Here is a 21,094-nt window from a genome sequence, read left to right on the forward strand (position 1 = left end):
CAGCAGCACAAAAACCAAGTTTGCACAACAGAGAAACAGAAATAGAATAAAGCCAGAGGAGATAAAATATAGCTAGGAACTGACCTGTTATGTCCTATGAATAGCTTCAACTAACTGTAAATCAAAAGTTTGGAATGATTACGAGCCTCTACTAACTGCCATACTGGACATCTCATTTAGGTTATCTCATTTGTTTCTCAAAACAGCACATGAACTGGGCATTACCAGCCCTTATTGATATAAAAACTGAGGCTCACAGAGATAATTTAACCTCTCTTAAGTGATTCAATTAGATTTGAATCCACGTTCGTCTGAGTCCAACATACTTTCCATATATCACTCTACCTCTTCAGAAGCACAGAGAAAAAAAAAATAAGCATATTAATAACTCAATATCATAGCCCAGAAACCCTTAACTGCAAGTCTCTAGACCTGTTCTCTAGTCTGGTTTCTCCCTAGAGTCTGAGAGAAATTGAGCAAATGATGTCGCCTTTCCAATGATGTTACCTTTCAAGTCTCAGTTAACCCATTTGAAAAAGGTACCAGGGGTTGGGCTGGAACCCAGTTCCCTAACCAGTTTATCCGACACCTTTGTTCTCTCCATTACTCAGAACAGCAAACTCCTGGTGCCTGGGGCAGCGGGAGCTCCAAGCTGTTGGTCTCAACTCAAGCAGACTCGCCAGGCTCTCAATCTCTTCCAGTTTACCCCATTGAGCAGTAAAAACTTTTTAGTTTTCTATGTGAGCCACGAAGTGAAAACCACTGGGAAACATGAGACTAGATCGGTGACTGAGAGCTGATCAGTTATCCACTGTCCTCCAGCACGTGTAGCCCCGGCCTCTCCAAAACATCTCATCTCCTCGGCCACAATGGCTGTTTCAAAATGGAAGGAAGACACACTGAGCCAGAACTAAAAACGAAGAGCCTCTTCCCAGCGAAGTCCTCTACTGCCAGGATATATATATACATCTGGGGCTACTGAAAGCCACCTTACATAACACGTGGTGAGAGTCTGAGAATAAAGTCAACATAAACCAGCAAAATGGAGAATGGCAGGAAGCTCTGAAATGATCATTTAGTCCCCAGGCTATTCTTGGAGTCATCACATTCTAAGACTTCCCAGTTTCACATGAACTTATCTATTGTTTTGTTGTTGTTCTGTTTGACTTCAGTTTGTCAGCTGCAGCTGGAGGAGCTCCAATTCTGGTGGGAAGCCTTCCTAACAACTCAAAGGCTAAGGCAGGGGTCCCCAAACTACGGCCCCGCGGGCCGCATGCGGCCCCCTGAGGCCATTTATCCGGCCCCCGCTGCACTTCTGGAAGGGGCACCTCTTTCATTGGTGGTCAGTGAGAGGAGCATAGTTCCCATTGAAATACTGGTCAGTTTGTTGATTTCAATTTACTTGTTCTTTATTTTAAATATTGTGTTTGTTCCCGTTTTGTTTTTTTACTTTAAAGTAAGATATGTGCAGTGTGCATAGGGATTTGTTCATAGTTTTTTTTATAGTCCGGCCCTCCAACGGTCTGAGGGACAGTGAACTGGCCCCCTGTGTAAAAAGTTTGGGGACCCCTGGGCTAAGGCATATGCACAGATCCTGATTCTCTGGCATCTGGTTTACAATAATTCCTAGTGGTTCAGACACACACACGGCTACGGACTGAACTGTGTCCCAAAAATTCATATGTTGAAGCTCCAACCACCAGTGTGACTATCTGGAGACAGGGTCTTTCGGTGGTAATTAAAGGAATTTAAATAAGGTTGTAAGGGTGGGACCCTAATCTGACAGGACTGAGCTTTATAAGAAGAACAGGAGAGAAAGGTCTCTCTCCACCAGGTGAGGACTCGGAGAGAAGGCAACTATCTCTAAGCCAGGACGAGAGCCCTCATCAGAACACGACCGTGCCGGCACCCTGATCTGGGCTCCCGGCCTCCGAGACTGAGTAAATACTTTCTGAAAATAAAGCCGTCCAATCAATGGCATTTTGTTACCACAGCTCAAGCAGACTAAGGCCCACTAAGAACTGCCACATCATCTGCCTTCCAAGTATCTTTTAGCTCCCAAATCATATCACATTCTCTGATCTCATAAACAAAAGAAGAATGAACATTTACACAGAAGGACACAGAAGCAGTCTAGTTGTTTTTTTTGTGTTTTTTTTAGCATTTTGCAAGTTAACTGAAGAGCGGAAAAGCAATTATAAACATGGGATTTTTAAAGATCAACAATTAATCAGAATTTATTTAATGCAATTCCACGACTGGTTTTTGAGAATAATCTTTTTCCAGCCAGATTCTCCTAACTTACTTTCCAACCGTCTCCCGCCGGCCAGCGTTCCTAAGCAAACCTCAGGGACAGCTACAAAGTACTGTGCATGGCTGCCTTTTATTAGAAGTCGCCTTAAATCCCTTTGAAGATTAAACAAACAAAATTCAGTAACAACCTGCCCTTTGAATGTGTTTGACTTCTATCCAGAACTCTCCTTTGCTATTTAGGATAAAAAGTCACCTAGCCCTGGTTACCGTAAAAGCTTTTCCTGGAAAAAAAAAAAAGAAAAAGAAAGAGAGGGAGAAAGAAAGAAATGGTGTTCTGACTGTAGACTAGGTTTACTCATTCTACACTGACCTAATAAAACCTACCACATGGCAATCTTTTTATTATTCCTATTTTTAATGCTACATACCCGATCAATGAAGAGATTACAGAACTCCCGCAATAACACTATAACCCGAGCAGGGGTATTATAAAACTTGGAGTGACTCCAGATCAGGCAGATGGTATGAAACAACGGGGCGATTAATCGGCAGGTCTGGGGGAATTCAGTCTCCTGGAGACGCTGAATGTGTGTCCTGAGTGGTCGCAGGTAGAGTTCCACGTCTTGCGCTTCGAGAAGAGCTGTAGGGAAAGAAAACCACTGTTAATGGGGGACAGGCTCTTTTTTAAACGTCTAAGTTCAAGAGAACAATGCAAAACAACATGGCTGGACTTAATGTTGGCCTGTTTCTTCTTATATCATTTATCCCACAGTTGACACATGGTGGGTTGGGAAGCCTCTATCCACTCTCTGTCTGTAACCACCACTCAGGAGAGCCATGGTGTAGCTTAGGGGTCCCCAGACTACGGCCTGCGGGCCGCATGCAGCCCCCTGAGGCCATTTATCCGGCCCCCCGCCGCACTTCCGGAAGGGGCACCTCTTTCATTGGTGGTCAGTGAGAGGAGCACATTGACCATCTCATTAGCCAAAAGCAGGCCCATAGTTCCCATTGAAATACTGGTCAGTTTGTTGATTTAAATTTACTTGTTCTTTATTTTAAATATTGTATTTGTTCCCGTTTTGTTTTGTTTTTTTTACTTTAAAATAAGATATGTGCAGTGTGCATAAGGATTTGTTCATAGTTTTTTTTATAGCCCGGCCCTCCAATGGTCTGAGGGACAGTGAACTGGCCCCCTGTGTAAAAAGTTTGGGGACCCAGCCCTGGCCAGTTGGCTCAGTGGTAGAGCGTCGGCCTGGCGTGCAGAAGTCCCGGGTTCGATTCCTGGCCAGGGCACACAGGAGAAGCGCCCATCTGCTTCTCCACCCCTCCCCCTCTCTTCCTCTCTGTCTCTCTCTTCCCCTCCCGCAGCAAGGCTCCATTGGAGCAAGGATGGCCCGGGCGCTGGGGATGGCTCCTTGGCCTCTGCCCCAGGCGCTAGAGTGGCTCTGGTCGCGACAGAGCGAGGCCCCGGAGGGGCAGAGCATTGCCCCCTGGTGGGCATGCCGGGTGGATCCCGGTCGGGCGCATGCGGGAGTCTGTCTGTCTATCCCCGTTTCCAGCTTAGAAAAATACCAAAAAAAAAAAAAGTTTGGGGACCCCTGGTGTAGCTACTCACACAGCACAAGCAAACTGACTAAAGACTCAGTAGGAAAACACCCTGAGGGTCTAAAGAAACTTACTCAACCCCAGAGAAACCCTGGGAATAAGACATCTCTGTAGAGCTGTCACCTTATGGTCTGGATTACTACTAGCTTCTTCGCTACAATGTTAATTCCTCCAAGGTATTCTGTCTAGCACAATTTAATCATTTATTGTCTCATCCCAGTGTCCTATGAGCCTAACTTGGGCAAGAGCTGGGAAATTTTCTATTATATTATTAAACATAACTTTTTTAAATAACTTTTTAAATTGTCAAGCATGGGTGATGAACATACTTTGGAACTAGAGATGGTTCAACATTGTGAATATACTAAATGCCCCTCAACTGTCTACTTTAAAATTACTTTTTGTGTTATGTGAATTTTAGCTCAATTACAAATATTGTTAAGCAGGATAAAAGGAATAATTTTTTTAAAATGCTATATATATATAAAGAAAAATTTAAACAGTTAACTATTATCCATCACTGCTTAATCTAAACCAAATTTTCTTCATTGAATTTGATCGTTGTCATGCACCCTAACTGGGTCTCCATCAGACTCCATTTTGCTCCTGAGGTTACAAGTACCTTTAATTAAGTAAAAATGAACTTTATTTATAAAGCTAGGGAATTAAATTCTTACTTTCAGGTGTTATCCCAAAAGACCTCTATCAGGAAAAAAAAAAAATAGACAAATGCCTGCTGAATCTTTTTTGAACTGTCCAGAGTCACGTGTGCGCCCCACCACCATGTTGCTTACTTGCCACGTCACCCATTCGTCCTGCCACCTAAAAAAAAAGGCCTCCAGGCCGGAACTGTCACTCCCCAGGTACGCTCATGGTTTATACTCAGTGTTTTAATCTATGTTAATTTTCAAGTTAAATAACTGCATCTAATAGATCAAATGCCCTTAAAATGTGGTGAGACAGTGTACAGAAGTGTGTCATAGACTTGGGCACCTGAAAACTGTATAATTTTCTTAGCCAGTGTTACCCCAATAAATTCAATAAAAAGGAAAAATAAGAAATGCAATAAAATTTTAATTCTTACTTTTCCCAGACAGACCAGGCATCTGTGGAAAAATAAACGTTTCTTTCTTTTTTTTTTTTTTTTTTTTTTTGGTATTTTTTTTTGAAGTGAGAAGCAGGGAGGCAGTCAGACAGACTCCCACATGTGCCCAACCAGGATCCACCTGGTATGCCCACCAGGGGGCGATGCTCTGCCCATCTGGGGCATTGCTCTGTTGCAACCAGAGCCATTCTAGCACCTGAGGCAGAGGCCACAGAGCCATCCTCAGCGCCCGGGCCAATTTTGCTCCAATGGAGCCTTGGCTGCAGGAGGGGAAGAGAGAGACAGAGAGCAAGGAGAGGGGGAAGGGTGGAGAAGCAGATGGGCACTTCTCCTGTGTGCCCTGCCTAGGAATCAAACCCAGGACTTCCACACACCAGGCCAACGCTCTACCATGGAGCCAATCAGCCAGGGCCGGAAAATAAATGTTTCTTATTAAGAAAAAAAACCAATGTGATAAGCACATCTGGTGATTTCGCAGGCCCTCCTGTGTGTCTTTCCTTAAACACACCTCAAGAAACACGGCCAGAAACTGGGGAGGGCAGCTACCCCCGGGGGCTTTGGGACTGGACAGTGAGAGGACAAGGGGACTTTTCATTGTGTCCCTTTGTATAATGTCTGGGTTTTGACAATGCGCAGGCACCACCAGTTCAAAATCCAGCAAGCGAACCAACCCTCCTCTCTGTATGTTTAATCTTTACAACTTCGACGATGACTTTGAGTTCTTCTGCGCTAAGTGAGTGGTACATGTGAAACACATTCAGAGTCCGCTCAGGACTAAGTGAACCTACCGCAGCCCAACTGCCGATCAGGAACCTCTACACAGGGCTTCCGCCCTGCTGAGCACCAAAGGCCTTCCCCCCCACACACACACACTCAATACAACTTCAATCCGGGCCTGCTCTGGTAGGTGCCTGCCAGTTAGGTGCCCTAACAGTTCAGTACAAATGGAGGACAGAGTTACGGATGATTAGGATGAATGTAACAGGAGAAGAGCCAAGTGCAATCATTTCATGAACAGGCTAATGGCATAGGGGCGCTGAGGGGGCAGGCAGACAGGGGCCAGGTCCTGAGGGGCACTGAAGGCCAAGAAACCAGTCTTACCACTTTTCACAGCCACGAAAATGCCCTTCAAAGTTGGGAAATAGCTGCTTCGTTTCGTTTTCAGGATCTTAACCATTTTGAGGACAGTAGGAGCCTGAAGCTAAATTAGAAAAAATACATTTCTTTTTAACAAATACAAGTTAAATTAATCACTAAATAAATGTATCCTGTAATAAAATACTTCAATTATATTCCACTTACACACAATACACACAGTAGTTAACCCGTCAAAGACATCTGGTTTCAAGCCTAAAGTAATTTTTAAAATAACTTTTTTTTTCTTAATTTTCTTGATTTGTATTTTCCAAAAAAAAAATCTGTCAATTTACACATTAGTATACAAGTAAAATATTAAAATTTCTTGCTGTGGTTCAGAAAATCTCTAAGAGACGTGCAAACATATGAATAAATGTCTTAGTTTTTAGAACATTAAGTTGAGTCACTTGGAAGGCAAGTACCCAGCAGAGGGACCAAAGTTAGCTCTCCCAAAGGGACATCCCTCTAGCCCATATTCCTTCCCAGGTCAATTAAATTGACGAGATTAATTAAATCTCCTAAATTTCCATGTTTCCCTGGGGAGTCACTCTCTTTCTATGCCATGAAGTGTTCCCAGTTATCTTCAATGCTGTCAAAATAGTCTCAAACAGGTAAAACTAATTTTAACCCCCATTAATTTTAACCTTTTTTTTTTTTTTTTTTTTGACAGATATGGACAGACAGACAGGATGGGAGAGAGATGAGAAGCATCAATTCTTCATGTGGCACCTTAGTTGTTCATTGATGCCTTGATGGGAAGGCTCTAGAAGAGCGAGTGACCCCTTGCTCAAGCCAGCAACCTTGGGCTTCAAGCCAGCGACCTTGGGCTTCAAGCCAGCGACCTTGGGGTCACGCCTGTGATCCCACGCTCTAGCTGGTGAGCCCGCACTCAAGCCAGCAACCTTGGGCTTCAAGCCAGCGACCTTGGGCTTCAAGCCAGAGACCTTGGGGTCACGCCTGTGATCCCACGCTCAAGCTGGTGAGCCCGTGCTCAAGCCGGCAACCTTGGTTTTCAACCGTGGGTCCTCCATGTCCCAGTCTGATGCTCTATCCACTGCACCACCACCTGGTCAGGCAACCCCCCTTAATTTTAAAAGCGCATACTATACAGTACTTTGGAATTAGAGAGCAAATTATTAAGTCATTCAAAGACTGTATGTTCAATTTTTAGAATGATTGGAAATCATTGCATTACAGAGCCTATTCTACAAAGGGCTTTGCCAATTCAAATGACAAGCCATTTCTAGGGCTAACTACTTACTTGGTCATAAATGCATGACAGATTCTCTCTCCTCACTGTCCAGAATTCCAGTTCTGTTTGAGGATGCGAGTGAAGACCATTCAGCAGAGGCTGCACTGACTCTTTTTCTGTAAGCTCTTGGATTTGATGTGACCATTTAATAACCACTGATTCGATCGCATGGAGCATCGTCCTTTCACTTGGCTCTAGCCTGCAAACATCAAAAGGATAAGGAATTCAAAAACAAATCATTTCCCCCCAATAAGGACAGGACTTGGCTTTTAACAAAGTATTTTATGTATTCATGAACTAGTTTTCTAAATAAGAATACTTCAAAATCAGATCCATTATTTTTATGGCCTCAATGTGAGTTGGGACATTGTTATTGTCATTGGCCTATCTCTAACATTAAAAAAACACTGTTAAACAAAGAATAATTTCCTCAAAACCATTTTACTAAAATAACATTCTTGACATCATGGCAATTGTTACAACTTGCTTTAAAAAGTATACTTTGAAAGGAAATAATACGTATGGTGCTTCAGCACGACATTATTATAAAAATATGTCATTTCCTGACCTGTGGTGGCACAGTGGATATAGGACAGAGTATCAACCTGGAATACTGAGGTCACCAGTTTGAAACTCCATACTTGCCCAGTCAAGGAACATCTGAAAAGCAACTACCATATTTCCTCATGTATAAGACATACCTTTTCTGAAAATTTTGGGGTCTAAAAACTGGGTATGTCTTATACAGTGGTTGTAAATTTTTTTACTTACATTTCCTGCTTTTTCATGTGATAAAGAGTTGTATAAACTTTATGATGAATAAAACTTGAGTTCAATGAAGTTATCTAATAATTTTTTTTTTCAAATTTCAGGCCCCAAAATTAAGGTGCATCTTATACATGGGAGCATCTTCTACATGGGTAAATACGGTACTACTAGTTGATGCTTCTTGCTCCTCCCCCTTCTCTCTCCTCTTAAAAAAAAAATCAATAAAATCTTTTTTTTTTTAATTTTTTTTTTAAGAATTTATTTTTTTTTATTTATTTTAGAGAGGAGGGAGGGAGAGGAAGAGAGAGAGAGAGAGAGAGAGAGAGAGAGAGAGAGAAAGGGGGGAGGAGCAGGAAGCATCAACTCCCATATATGCCTTGACCAGACAAGTGCAGGGTTTTGAACCGGCAACCTCAATGTTCCCAGGTCGATGCTTTATCCACTGCGCCACCAGAGGTCAGGCTAAAAAAAATCAATAAAATCTTTAAAAATAAGTTATATTGTTATAATTCTATATTTTGCTAATAATTTCCTGGGGGTGTGGCATTAAATGGGTATGTTGGCTCTGCATTTTAGTATCCTATATACACCACGTCATTACATACTTGGTCTCTGGATGTTTCTGGTCCAGGTCAAGTTTTCCAGCAATAGTGGGTATTGGTAGGAAAGTTCTTCTCAACATTTTACCCCTAAAAATTTGCATTTTATGTTTCATGACTTCTATGTGACGTTCCATGTCTTGTGAAATAAAACAGGACCAGGATTTATGGTTGCTCCTATTAGAAAGAATTGGCACTAAAATCTAAAAAGAGAAACATTTTTAAAAGCAGTTAAGTTACACACAATGTGTTCCTTCAAAGATTTTCTTGTCAGACCAAAATCAGCAACAAAACCCCTTAATTTCATATATATGCAGCTACGATAGCAAATCTACAAAGAGAAGACAAAATCAGTGACCCATTTAGACTTAATGAGACAAATTCTCTCAAAAAGGAAATAATTTACTGCTTGCCCATTCACTTGCCCACTTATCAAGCATTTGGGGAGGTTCTCAACAACTCAAACATGGTATGAAATAAGAAGAATCACGTCAAGTAAATAAATTGCTTTCTTAATGCAAACTGAGCACATTGGCAGATGCATTAATGAAAAGAGTCTTTCTAGATCACATGGAGGTCAGGGTAAACTAATCTTCATCACAAGTCCCGGTTGGCATCCCAGTGGATTTAAGTTTGACAGTCAGGAAGATGTTTATTTAGTTACATGGATCTTTTTGGGACTCCTTCTATCATTAAATTGGGTATATTGATGAAATCATGCATTATATATGAAGACCCTCAAAAATTATTATTTTTTATTCCCAGAACCCAGCATGATTAATGACAATCTGTTAACAAACTTGGTCTCTTTCTTGCTTTCCCACTCTTTTCCATATTTACTAATTTTAAACATTTTTCACTTTTCTGATATAATCTACCCTTGTCTACCAAAATTATACTGTAACATTTCCATCAGCTAAAATGCTCAGAAAATAGTTATCCCACCTTTTAAAAGTTTATTTGAGATATCCATTACACATCTCCCCGGCTACAACCTTGGTAAAAACACACTGGAAATTCTCTTTGGTCTTCTAATGATGTTGAAACAAATCTTTCCGCCGTGTTTTACTACTACATGCTTCCTGCTCGGCACCCATGACATGTCGAGCCAGGAAAACGGAGATTATAAGATTCAGTCTCCGCCTGCGGTGAGTGAGCTGAGTGAGCTCGGTGGGTCGGGTCCCGGGATGGAGGAACTGCCCTAGCTGGACGCACGCTTACGGTGCACCAATCAGGACGCACCGGGAAGCAGGAGAAATTCCTGGCTTTGGGAGGGTGGGGTTTCTGGGAAGACTTGCCAGGAGAGTTACTACTTGGTTGGAATCTTTAAAATGAAAGGTCAGAGCAGGCATTCCAGAAAGCTGGACACTGATCTATGAAGTCATGGATGACTGCAGGAACACGGGGCCCTGGGAAACTGCCAGTCTGGCCCGCCTAGAGTCAGAGTCCAGACCCCCCAAAGGAATGGCTGAAAGAAAGGCCGGACAGTTCTTGCAGAGCTGTGGACACCAGACTGAGAGGCTCGTGGGCCGGGACATGCACTGACCCACTGCAAGACCGCTTTCCCTAGTAAATCTTTGACAGCAACAGCATTTTCTAAAAGTCAGATGGGAAGCCCTGGCTGGTTGGCTCAGCGGTAGAGCGTTGGCCTGGCACGCGGGGGACCCGGGTTCGATTCCCGGCCAGGGCACATAGGAGAAGCGCCCATTTGCTTCTCCACCCCCCCCCTTCCTTCCTCTCTGTCTCTCTCTTCCCCTCCCGCAGCCAAGGCTCCATTGGAGCAAAGATGGCCCGGGCGCTGGGGATGGCTCCTTGGCCTCTGCCCCAGGCAGAGCATTGCCCCCTGGTGGGCAGAGCTTCGCCCCTGCTGGGCGTGCCAGGTGGATCCCAGTCGGGCGCATGCGGGAGTCTGACTGTCTCTCCCCATTTCCAGCTTCAGAAAGAAAAAAAAAAAAAAATTAAAAAAAATTAATTAAATAAATAAATAAAAGTCAGATGGGAGAAAAATTCTAGTTACTCAGTATTTCTCATCTACAGGGTACTGTTTGAGACTGGCACTGTCTTTACGATTCTGTGATAAGGCTAACTTTTTTAAAATTTCATCGTTCAATGACAGTTGACATTCAATATTATTTTGTATCAGTTTCAGGTGCACAAACACAGTGGTTAGGCAATTACATAATTTACAAAGTGACCCCTCCAATATTTCTGGTACCCACCTGGTGACATCATACATAGTTATGACATTATTATTGACGCTGTTCCCTGTGCTGTACTTTACATCCCTGTGATGATCTGTAACTACCGAGCTGTACCTCTCAATGCCTCCAGAGGCCTACTTCTCTTAAAGTTCAAAACTGTATCACAAGCTGCAGATAAAACTGGTAGGAAGTTCCGAGCCACAAACTCTTCCCAGCCAGAGTAGCGCCATAAACATCATTTAAAACAAATAGACTCGGGATGTGCTCTTTAATTATGATACAAACGTATTAAACTATAGAGAGAGGCCTGACCTGTGGTGGTGCAGTAGATAAAGCATCGACCTGGAAATGCTGAGGTCGCCGGTTCGAAACCCTGGGCTTGCCTGGTCAAGGCACATATGGGAGTTGATGCTTCTATCTAGCTCCTCCCCCCCTTCTCTGTCTCCCTGTCTCTCTCTCCTCTCTAAAAAATGAATAAATAAAAATAAAAAAATAAAGGTTTAAACTATATAGAGAGGAATTCAATTAATTGGGGGCTTGTTTTGTTTTAGTTCTGAAGTTCTTCGGTAGTTTTATGATTTATATGGCTACTTAAATTGGCAAGTCCAGAATGGGGCCGAGGCATTAACTACAATAACCTAATCATGCTTCATTTCTGGCTTGATAAACATCCACAAGTATTGTTTCTTTCAAGATCTGGGTCAACATAACAGAATTTTAAAAAATAACTACAATACATTTTAAACACTTGTGCTAAATTTAATTATATAATACTGGTACAAATAATGTATGTGGACACAATGTTGAGGGGACATCAAGAGTTCAATTTTAAACATGTTAGATTTGCGAGGTCCATTATACATCAAGCAGCCACGTCCAGAAGGAAGGTGGATGTCTAAGCCCAGAGCCCAGAAGAGAGACCGAGACTGGAGGGGAAAGTTGGGAGGCCCCAATATAGCAACATGAACTACTATTAATCAGTCTATATGTGAGTCAGACCTCAAAGGCTACTTAACACTGAATACAAGTGAGACTAGCCTGACCTGGGTGGCACAGTGGATAAACCATTGACCTAGAACACTGAGGTTACCAGTTTGAAAACCTGGGCTTGCCCAGGTCAAGGCACATACAACAAGCAATCAATAATCAACTAAAGTGAAGCAACGACAAGTTGATGCCTCTCTCTCTCTCTCTTTCTGTCCCTCCCTCCCTCTCTCTAAAATCAATCAACAAATCAATCTTGAATATAAGTGAGAGTATATTAGATTATTGAAATGAAAAACAAAAAGTGAATATAAAGTCACAAACAACTTTCCCACCTTCTGTTCAAACAGCTTGTCTATCCCTTCTTTTTTTTTAGAGACAGAGAGAGTCAGACAGAGGGATAGATAGGGACAGACAGACAGAAACGGAGAGAAGTGAGAAGCATCAATCATCAGTTTTTCGTTGCGACACCTTAGTTGTTCATTGATTGCTTTCTCATATGTGCCTTGACCGTGGGCCTTCAGCAGACCGAGTAAACCCTTGCTCGAGCCAGCGACCTTGGGTCCAAGCTGGTGAGCTTTTGCTCAAACCAGATGAGCCCACGCTCAAGCTGGCGACCTTGGGGTTCAAACCTGGGTCCTCCGCATCCCAGTCTGACGCTCTATCCACTGCACCACCGCCTGGTCAGGCTGGTCCATCCCTTCTTTATTCTTTCCTGTTAAAGAAACCCGACACTGGAAAATGCCCTCAGTCCTTTTCAGTCTAATCAGTACCTTCAGTAACAGTCTCTCCCTCACTCCTCAACTGAGTCACCAATTCACCAACCCTTGCACTTAATGTGTTTCTTGTTAAGGTACAAGTCATCCAGAAAGTCAGAAGTTGACCAGCCTGGAATGCAAGTTATAAATGACCACTAACATTCCATTTGATGCCCAAACTTCCAAATTTGGCCTGCCCTGATAAAATCCTTCACAGAACATGCATCACCACCACCACCTTCCAGCGAGCACATGGGTACGGATATGGATACGGGTTTGGCAGCAGGCTCTGCTGAAAACCACCTGACAAAGTGGCATAAGGCTCATCGGCCCCTCCAGCCTTATTTCTCACTACCCCGCAGCTCAGGTGTCCCAATCTAGTGACATCACTTTACTCCCTTTAAAAAAAATAATAAACTTGCATCTTCTCTCCTCTGTGTCTTTGCAATGCTTCTTCCTCTGGTCAGAATGCCCGTATTCCGTTTCCTACATCTGGCTGTCTCCCCCTTGTCCTCCGGGGACCGGTAATTTACCATTTCACTGTGGACCACGGTGAACAAGAAGGCTAAGAATCATCAGCAGATGTTAACTGGTCTCTAAGAGGTGGAAACTAAAACTGTCCCGGCAAACGGAGACCTAGGGTCATCCCGTTCAGCACTCCCCGCCCTCCCCACTGACCCACAGGAGGCAGGGGGTGCCAGGAGGCCTGCCCAGCAGGCTGCTGGAGCCCACGGCAGCCCGCCCAGCAGGCTGCTGGAGCCCACGGCCCACTGTGCCCCATCCCTGCTGGCTCCGCTGCCTGCCTCCCTGCTTAGACTGTGCCCTTCCCGAGGGCAGAAACTGCATCCCTAGTTGCCAGTCATGGCACCAAATTGGTAGTCAATAGATATTAATTAAATGCACAAATAAACACTATGAGCTTATTAGCATAAAATTTCCCATAAATGTCCTTTCACATAAATGTCCAAAAATTCAAGTGGAGATCTCAGAAATCATGTACCAAATGCTTTGTCCCTAAATATCTTGAAGCTTCGGAGCTTCAGTGCTCTTTTTTATAAGGATATCATTTAGCCCTTACTTAACCTTCATGCACTGAACAAGTATTCCCTGAGCCCCTACTGCATGTGGAGCAACGGACTGTGTGTCTGGGACACATCAGCGAGCAGAGCAGAGATTCAGGGCCGGACTGCACCAAGGCGAGTGAGGCACCCACCTCGCCAACAAAATACAAGAGGGCACCAAAAAGCCAGGAGCAAGATGAATATTTTTAAAAGCAATGCCAAACATTTCACAGTGAACAAAATACCAACCTTTCTCAATAAAAGACAGAATCGGTATTACTGACTTTCCTTTTCGTCACAAACTCCAATATGACTTGGCGCTGGTGCTATTAGTGGTCCTATTTTTATTCAAAGTGCTGGGGCTTTCTGCATTCATCTTGATTTTAAATACTGCATTAAATAATATTTATCTTTCTTACTGAGTTGCTTTTGTCCTCCCCACCTCCACCCACCACCACTGCCACCAGCACCACCATGCCCATCGTGAATTTTGCTCTTGAAGTAGGTCCCTCACAGATCCCTGCTCTCCTGGAAGGAGACTTCACTGAAAAGAGGTGTTTGAGCAAAAATACTAGAACAGGGTTGGTTGAGTGGATTCTAGGGAAGATGAAGAAATAGCAAGAGCAAAGGCCCTGCGGCAACTGTGTGTCTGCAGCAATTAGAACCAGCCAGGGGGCCATGAGTTAGCAAGTGAGAAGAGCTAAGAGAGGAGAGGAAGAGGTCAGATCACAGAGGTGCGGCCAGTTCATTCATCCTTTAAAGCCTAAGCATCGCCTGCAGGTTCTGATGCCGCATGTCTGGAGTGGGCCCCGAAGTTCTACAGTTCTAACAAGTGTTCCCGGTGATGCCGAGTCCCAGTGGGCAACAATACACGGTACCTGGACCCTTCTTTGCTGTGAAGGGGGGGCAGTGCAGAGTCTGAGTAGAGAAGGGACATGTTCTGACTCATGTTTAGGCAAGGATCACTTCAGCTGCTCTGCTGGGAATAGGGTCGAGATGGAGACCAATCAGGGGACGACTGCAGTCACACAGATGACAGATCATGGTGACTGGGACCAGGGTGGTCGCAGTGGAGCGAGAAGGGGACTGGATAGACTTTGAAAGTGGAACTCACATGATTTCCTGACAAAATAGCTACAAAGTGTGAGACAGAGAAAGGAGTCAGTCAGAGCTGACTGAGGTTTTCTGGCCTGAGGGAGCTCATGTCACTACTTTGGGGACAACTACAAGTAACGCAGGTTGGAGAAGATCAGCTCAACTTTGGGTGTCAGGTTTGAGGTGTCCATTACACATCAAGTGGGAATGGCAGAGAGGCAGGTGGCTCTCCAACTATGGAATTTGGGAGAGAGATCTTGGCTAGAGAGAGGATGTTACATCAACTGTTAATCAGCCAATTCTGTGAGCCATACTGGATACTAAGCCCAGACAATCTTTGGAAACTTCTAACCTAAAAATCTGCAACCATGCCCTAGGGCCTCCTTCCTACCAAAATTAAGCCTTAAATAGACCCGAGTGACCCCGTAAGTGTGAGGTCCTCAGTTTTTCCCCTCCCTAATTCTCATATCCTCAAGTATAATTAAATGAGAACCTCCCAAACCACCTAACTCCTGACATTCTGGGTGTTTTATGCCCTCTATAGATGTACTTATTAAACAGCTTACTCACACTTAACCCTTTCAGAGTAGGACAAATTCAGAGAAAGAGCAGAGAAACTTGAAAGAGTTTTGCCCCTTCAGATCAAGAGTGCCAATGACAAGTGCAGCCTTGCCCTCCCAGACCCCGACAGCAGTCCGATTTCAATGACCAAGAAGCACTTTTTATGTAAAATCCTTTCATCAGTTTCAGTTCAATACAAATTTCTTATATACCTGCCACATACCCCAAAATGTCTCCAACACTGAAGACAGAAAACTCTCTTAGCATCTTTTGAAATCAGCTAAAGCCAAGTCAATTCCACAGGAGGGGAGGGAAACAAGTCGGGGCTTAGAGCCCAAAAGCAGTAAGAAAATACCTCCTTTCAAAACGACAGCCACAGAGACTCACTCAGGCAGTACAAGAGAAGTGGGAAATAGTCATAAATAGGTTGGCAATTATTCTGACCTTACTTTTGGCAGGCCTGCGCTGATTGAGATGATTTACTGACATCCAACCCAGCGGTTCCCAAAGTTCAGTTCGCGGAACACGAGAATCACCTGGGGATGTTGGTGGGAGCCAGGCATTGATTTAAACGGTCTGAGGTGTGACCTGGGTCCGGTATGTTAAGCAGGTGATGCTAATGTTCATCAAAGACTGCAAACCACTGCTCTGATTCCATGGAACCCACTCATTCAGTATGTTGTTCCTCAAAGCTGGTCCATCGGGTTAGAAACGCAGAACACCAGCCCCGTTCAGCCCACCTTTAACAAAATCCCCTGGTGGCTCTGATGCACATTCAAGTGCCAGTAACACTGGTTTAGGGAGCATTTCTCTGATTTGAGGGAAGAAAATGAGGATGTTAAAGGCAACTACTGCTGGCACTTTATTTCCATTACTTTTAACCATTATCTGTCATAAGGGACACTTAGAAACTAACAAGAATCAAAGACTGATTTTCAAAACCCTTTCCAAAGTGTCAGTTTGTCTCTTCTCTGAATGTCAAGTTTAATTCTAGCTAAGGACCTATTCACTCCAAGCTGCTTTTTATTTACTTCCATTATTTTGAAAAAGGAAAAGGATGACCCTACAAATGACCTCCGGTGGACTTAGCATCAGTTCATTTCAGGAACAGCCTAAATGCTAGCATACTCCACCTATTCTCTCTTTTTAAAAAGCAGCCAGATTTCTCCCGAATAATTCCAAGTGTCACTGAGATAAACGAACAGATTCAAATATTAAAGACAGACTAGTACCTCATCTAGGAAAGCAGTTACATGTCCAAGAGGGGAGGTGGGTAACTCTCCAAATAAAACCATTTGAGAGAAATCATTTACTCCAACGCCGTCAGTAAACTTCTTGGCAATATAAACGAGTTTATGGTTGGCATCTCTTGGAATCTGAAACAAGAACAAGATAATTAGTTTAAGTACAAGTTAATTTCTGTTAACAAGCAGACTCTAACTCGTATCTATTGTAGATTGCTAGCAAAAGAAACAAAACCCGTACCTACTAGAATTAAGTGTTCTGTCTCCTTGTCTACTGACAATTTTTTTTAATTAGTCATGATTAGGAAAGTAGCAAAACAAAAAATTTCACAACTCACAAAACCCAAAGGCGAGTTCCGGTTACTGTCTCTCTTCCCTGGGATCCTATTTCCCAACTATCCTAACGACCACATCTAGTGACAAGAACACTTTACTTTCCCTGAGGCGCGTGCCACCTGAAGGTTTTAAACCTTGCTCCAAACGTTTCACACTTGAAAAATGCTAGCTGACAAAGCTGCACCTGTAGGTGATACGTTAACCTTCAAGTGGGTGAGCAGTCTAAACATTAAAGTTGGAGGGGTGGGGGACGGAAAGAGGAAAGGAGGGCAGAAAGGATGGCCCCTTGATGGCTGGGAAGCACTACGTTTGCGCAGACCACCTCGGCACTCATTTGGAAGGGATCAAATGGGGTTGACAGGCAGAGTACTTGTCAAGTTGAACACATTTTTAAAGGTTGCGGCTCCAGAGTGACCCAAGCTGAGAGGTTGAAACGGAAGTTACCCAGCACAGAACCCACCGTGCGCCTAAAGCCCGGGCGGCTAAAGAAACTCTGCTTGTCCTGCTTTATGCGGGTCGAGCAGGCGCAAGGGCTGGCCTTCTAGAAAACCATCCACAGCCGCTTAGCTGCAGAGTGGGCGCTCCTCGGGGATTCTGCCGACGCCCGGGCGGACTTCAAAAAGTTTTTTAAAGAGCCCGAGTGCGTGAACCCAAGAAGGCGCGAATGGCCTGTCCGCACCCAAGTACCCGCTATGCCGGATGGACGGCGTGGCCGGGACCCCTCGCCCGTCGCTTCTTACCTCCCAGGAGGCCACGAGCCGCCCCGCGGCGGCGACGCTGAACACAAGGCAGGCGGGGCTGGGGCTCTCCAGAAACTGTCCCAGGACCTGCCGGTTGTCCTCGCTCTCCAAATACTGGCTCCATTTCTCCTCCGGCAGTGCCAGCATCTGCCCCAGGCGGCCGCCGAGGAAACGCACCCGCGCGTCTTGGGCGAAACTCCGCGCTCTCCTGGCCGCCGCCTCCTCCTCTTCTTCCTCCTCCTCCAGCTCCAGCACGCCCGCCGCCTCCAGACCCGCGCCTGGGGTTAACCGAAGGGTTGGGACCTCCTGGACGCCCCGCACCTGCCGAGCTACCGACGGAGCTGCCATCGGCACGTCCGAGGAGACGGGGGACTCGCCGGCTCCGCGCGCACCCTGCCCAGTCCCGGGTGGGTGAGGACACCCCTCCGCACACACCCCCCGAGAGGCTCCCAACTCCTCCCGCGGCCACCGAGAGCGCCGCCCACCCTCCCCACCTGCGGCTACTTAAGAGCCGGCTTCCGCGCGCAGTGCGAGCGGGGCGTGCCGAGGCGCTGGACCCGGGCGAGCTGCGCGTCCCGTTTCCAGGGGGACAGAGTCCCCACCCCGGCCCGCTGGGGGCGGAGCGAGCGTGAAGGGGCGCGGCCTTCAGGCTCTGAGCCCCAAACCCGGCAGGGGAGCGGCCTCCACGGATCTGAGCCCCTCGTTGGGCCCCCTCCAGTGCCCTCCGGCCCCGCGGCCCCCTGGACGTCTCTTTTGCTGCTAGTAAGGACGAATCACGGCCCGGCACCGATTAACTGCTGTGGTTTAAGCAATACCATCTTGGGTGGAGTTTCATGCTAAATCTTTCACCTTGATCATTTCCTGTGATTCACAGAAAGGCCTGGCTCCAAATGGTCGTCTAATTGGTATGGGCAAGGAAACGAAGTCACGTAAGGACTAAGTGACAAGAAGGGGCGATCGGGATTCAGACCCCGCGCCAGGTCTCGCATTGCCTTGGCCCAAGGTTGTCCCAGTGTTGTCCCAGTGTAACAGAAAAGGGCCAACCCTGCGAGCAAACTTCATCCTTGAGGAAAAATCCAAGGTGTAGGTGTTCCAGGCTGCGATCCCCACCCTCGACCCTTACTCGCTGGCCGCTTGGGAATGCAGAGCGCCCTTCGTAGATTCCGTCGTGCTTGGGAACTAGGTGAAGGGAGGCAAGTTCCGGATTAGAGCGTCTTTGTGATACTGCGGTGGGATTCAGTACGGTCTACTAATGGCATTTGCTGAGATTAAGGAAATCTGATTACTGAAGTAGCCAGAAGGGAGGGTGGGGGGAGGGAGACCTGGAACTAAATTCTTTTTTAGTTGATCCTCTTTATTATTTTTTTTTTAGTTAATCCGCATTATTTCGAAATATAGGCATACCACCTCTTGTTACTCTTCAGTTTATTACACGCCACAGGTGTTGAGTTTTTTGTTTGTTTTACAAATGGAAGTCAAGACACTCCACCAGCAACAAAAGCGCCTCTGGTTTTACTACCATGTTCTGACCGCAATATGCCGAGGCGTGCCTGTGAAAACTTCAACCCCTATCCCTCGCGAGAGAGTTGCCCTCATTAACCCCTACGACGACTCGTTATTGATAAACAGGTGTTTCCATCAAGATTCAGAGCTTCAACAATTTTTTTTCTTTTCAGAAAGTTCATTGTCTCTGGGAGACATCTATAAGCTTTTCCAGTTACAGGATCAGAATCTCGAATTAATAGGCTTCTGGAAAGCCTTTATAACACTTGGGGCTCCAAGGCTAGCAGGCAAATCTGGAAGTCAGTGCAAACATCTTGCAAAGCTTCTTATTCTCTCCTACCCTCCCCCAACCTATATTCCAGCTTTGCAGCCCCCTACCCCAAAGTAACAGGAATTCTGTAAATAAGAATTTTACTAGCCTGACCAGGCGGCGGCGCACTGGATAGAGCGTCGGACTGGGATGTGGAAGACCCAGGTTCGAGACCTCGAGGTCGCCAGTTTGAGCAAAGCTCACCAGCTTCGACCCAAGGTCGCTGGCTTGAGCAAGGGGTTACTCAGTCTGCTGAAGGCCCACGGTCAAGGCAGATATGAGAAAGCAATCAATGAACAACTAAGGTGTCACAACAAGAATTGTACTAAATTGAAAGTGAGAACGACTTTCAGATCAGCAGGAAAAAAATAATAATCCAAATATTAAAGTACTATTTTCGCCTGACCTGTGGTGGCGCAGTGGATAAAGTGTCAACCTGGAAACTCTGAGGTTGCCGATTTGGGACCCTGGGCTTGCCTGGTTAAGGCACATATGGGAGTTGATGCTTTCTGCTCCTCCCCCTTCTCTCTCTTTCTCTCTCTCTCTCTCTCTCTCTTCCCCTCTCTATAATGAATAAATAAAATCTTTTTTAAAAAGTACTATTTTCAAAAAGTAACTTGCACCTCCAAATATAGAATGAAGACATGTCAAAATACTATTCGTCATTATTGAGGAAACCAACAAGGCGGAAAGACAAGAAGAAATGGAGGCTGGTAGATTATCTTTCAGAAGACACACAAACTGTATCTCACTACTTTCACTTTCTATTGGTTATAAGAGAAACTAGGAAATGAAATTTCCAGTTGGATAACCATGAGTCCTATTAAAATCTGGAATGGAGGTAAAGTGTTCTATTACCAAGAGGCATAAAGGCTGAGTGGACCCTGGTTACAGTTAGCAGTTACTGTCTTGTTTTAAGAAAAACCCGTATTTCTTCCGTCCTTATCTCCTAATATTTTCCCTCTTATTGGACTTCTTGCTGTTTCTTCAAACTGAAGCATCCTCTCTATGGATCTACTGGCTCTCTTCTCTGCCTGGAATATTCTTCTCCCAGAACCCCTGGCTCACTCTCTCAGATTTCTGTTCAAGAGTGAGGCTTTCTTGTACACTGATAATAATTAACATCTCCCCTTTACTATCCTTTGTTTTTCTTCTTAGAACTTACTATTATCTGACATAATAAACATATTCTGCCTTTGCTTGTTTAGTTGCTCGTATTTGCCATTCTCTGACTGAATATAAACCCTTTATAATGCTTCAAAGTGCCAGGCATTGACCTAAGTGTTTGTGGTTTCTATATATTTAAACTGAATTCTTTTTTTTTTTTTTTTTTTTTTTTTTTTGTATTTTTCTGAAGCTGGCAATGGGGAGAGACAGTCAGACAGACTCCCGCATGCGCCCGACCGAGATCCACCCGGCACGCCCACCAGGGGCAACGCTCTGCCCACCAGGGGGCGATGCTCTGCCCCTCCCGGGGGTCGCTCTGCCGCGACCAGAGCCACTCTAGCGCCTGGGGCAGAGGCCAAGGAGCCATCCCCAGCGCCCGGGCCATCTTTGCTCCAATGGAGCCTCAGCTGCGGGA

General features: G+C 45.1%; 1 protein-coding gene across 5 annotated transcripts in view; it reads right to left on the reverse strand.

Moving 5' to 3' along the window:
• Positions 1 to 18,202, reverse strand: part of DNAH11 (dynein axonemal heavy chain 11) — a 302,981-nt gene extending 284,779 nt beyond the window's left edge. For 2 of the 5 annotated variants that reach the window (XM_066354493.1, XM_066354491.1), the window contains exons 1-6: positions 17,700 to 18,199; positions 16,612 to 16,755; positions 8,726 to 8,922; positions 7,362 to 7,551; positions 6,065 to 6,164; positions 2,682 to 2,893 (exon numbers count right to left, since the gene is read on the reverse strand). In XM_066354493.1, coding sequence (XP_066210590.1) covers positions 2,682 to 2,893; positions 6,065 to 6,164; positions 7,362 to 7,551; positions 8,726 to 8,922; positions 16,612 to 16,755; positions 17,700 to 18,047 — 1,191 coding nt within the window. In that variant the 5' untranslated portion in view covers positions 18,048 to 18,199. Of the gene's footprint in view, positions 1 to 2,681; positions 2,894 to 6,064; positions 6,165 to 7,361; positions 7,552 to 8,725; positions 8,923 to 16,611; positions 16,756 to 17,699 lie in introns of all 5 variants that reach the window. The other 3 variants (XM_066354490.1, XM_066354489.1, XM_066354492.1) reach the window with 2 other exon arrangements.
• Positions 18,203 to 21,094: the final 2,892 nt, after the last annotated feature.

Source organism: Saccopteryx leptura, chromosome 12, assembly GCF_036850995.1.
Source record: "Saccopteryx leptura isolate mSacLep1 chromosome 12, mSacLep1_pri_phased_curated, whole genome shotgun sequence".
Classification (NCBI taxonomy): Eukaryota; Metazoa; Chordata; class Mammalia; order Chiroptera; family Emballonuridae; genus Saccopteryx; species Saccopteryx leptura.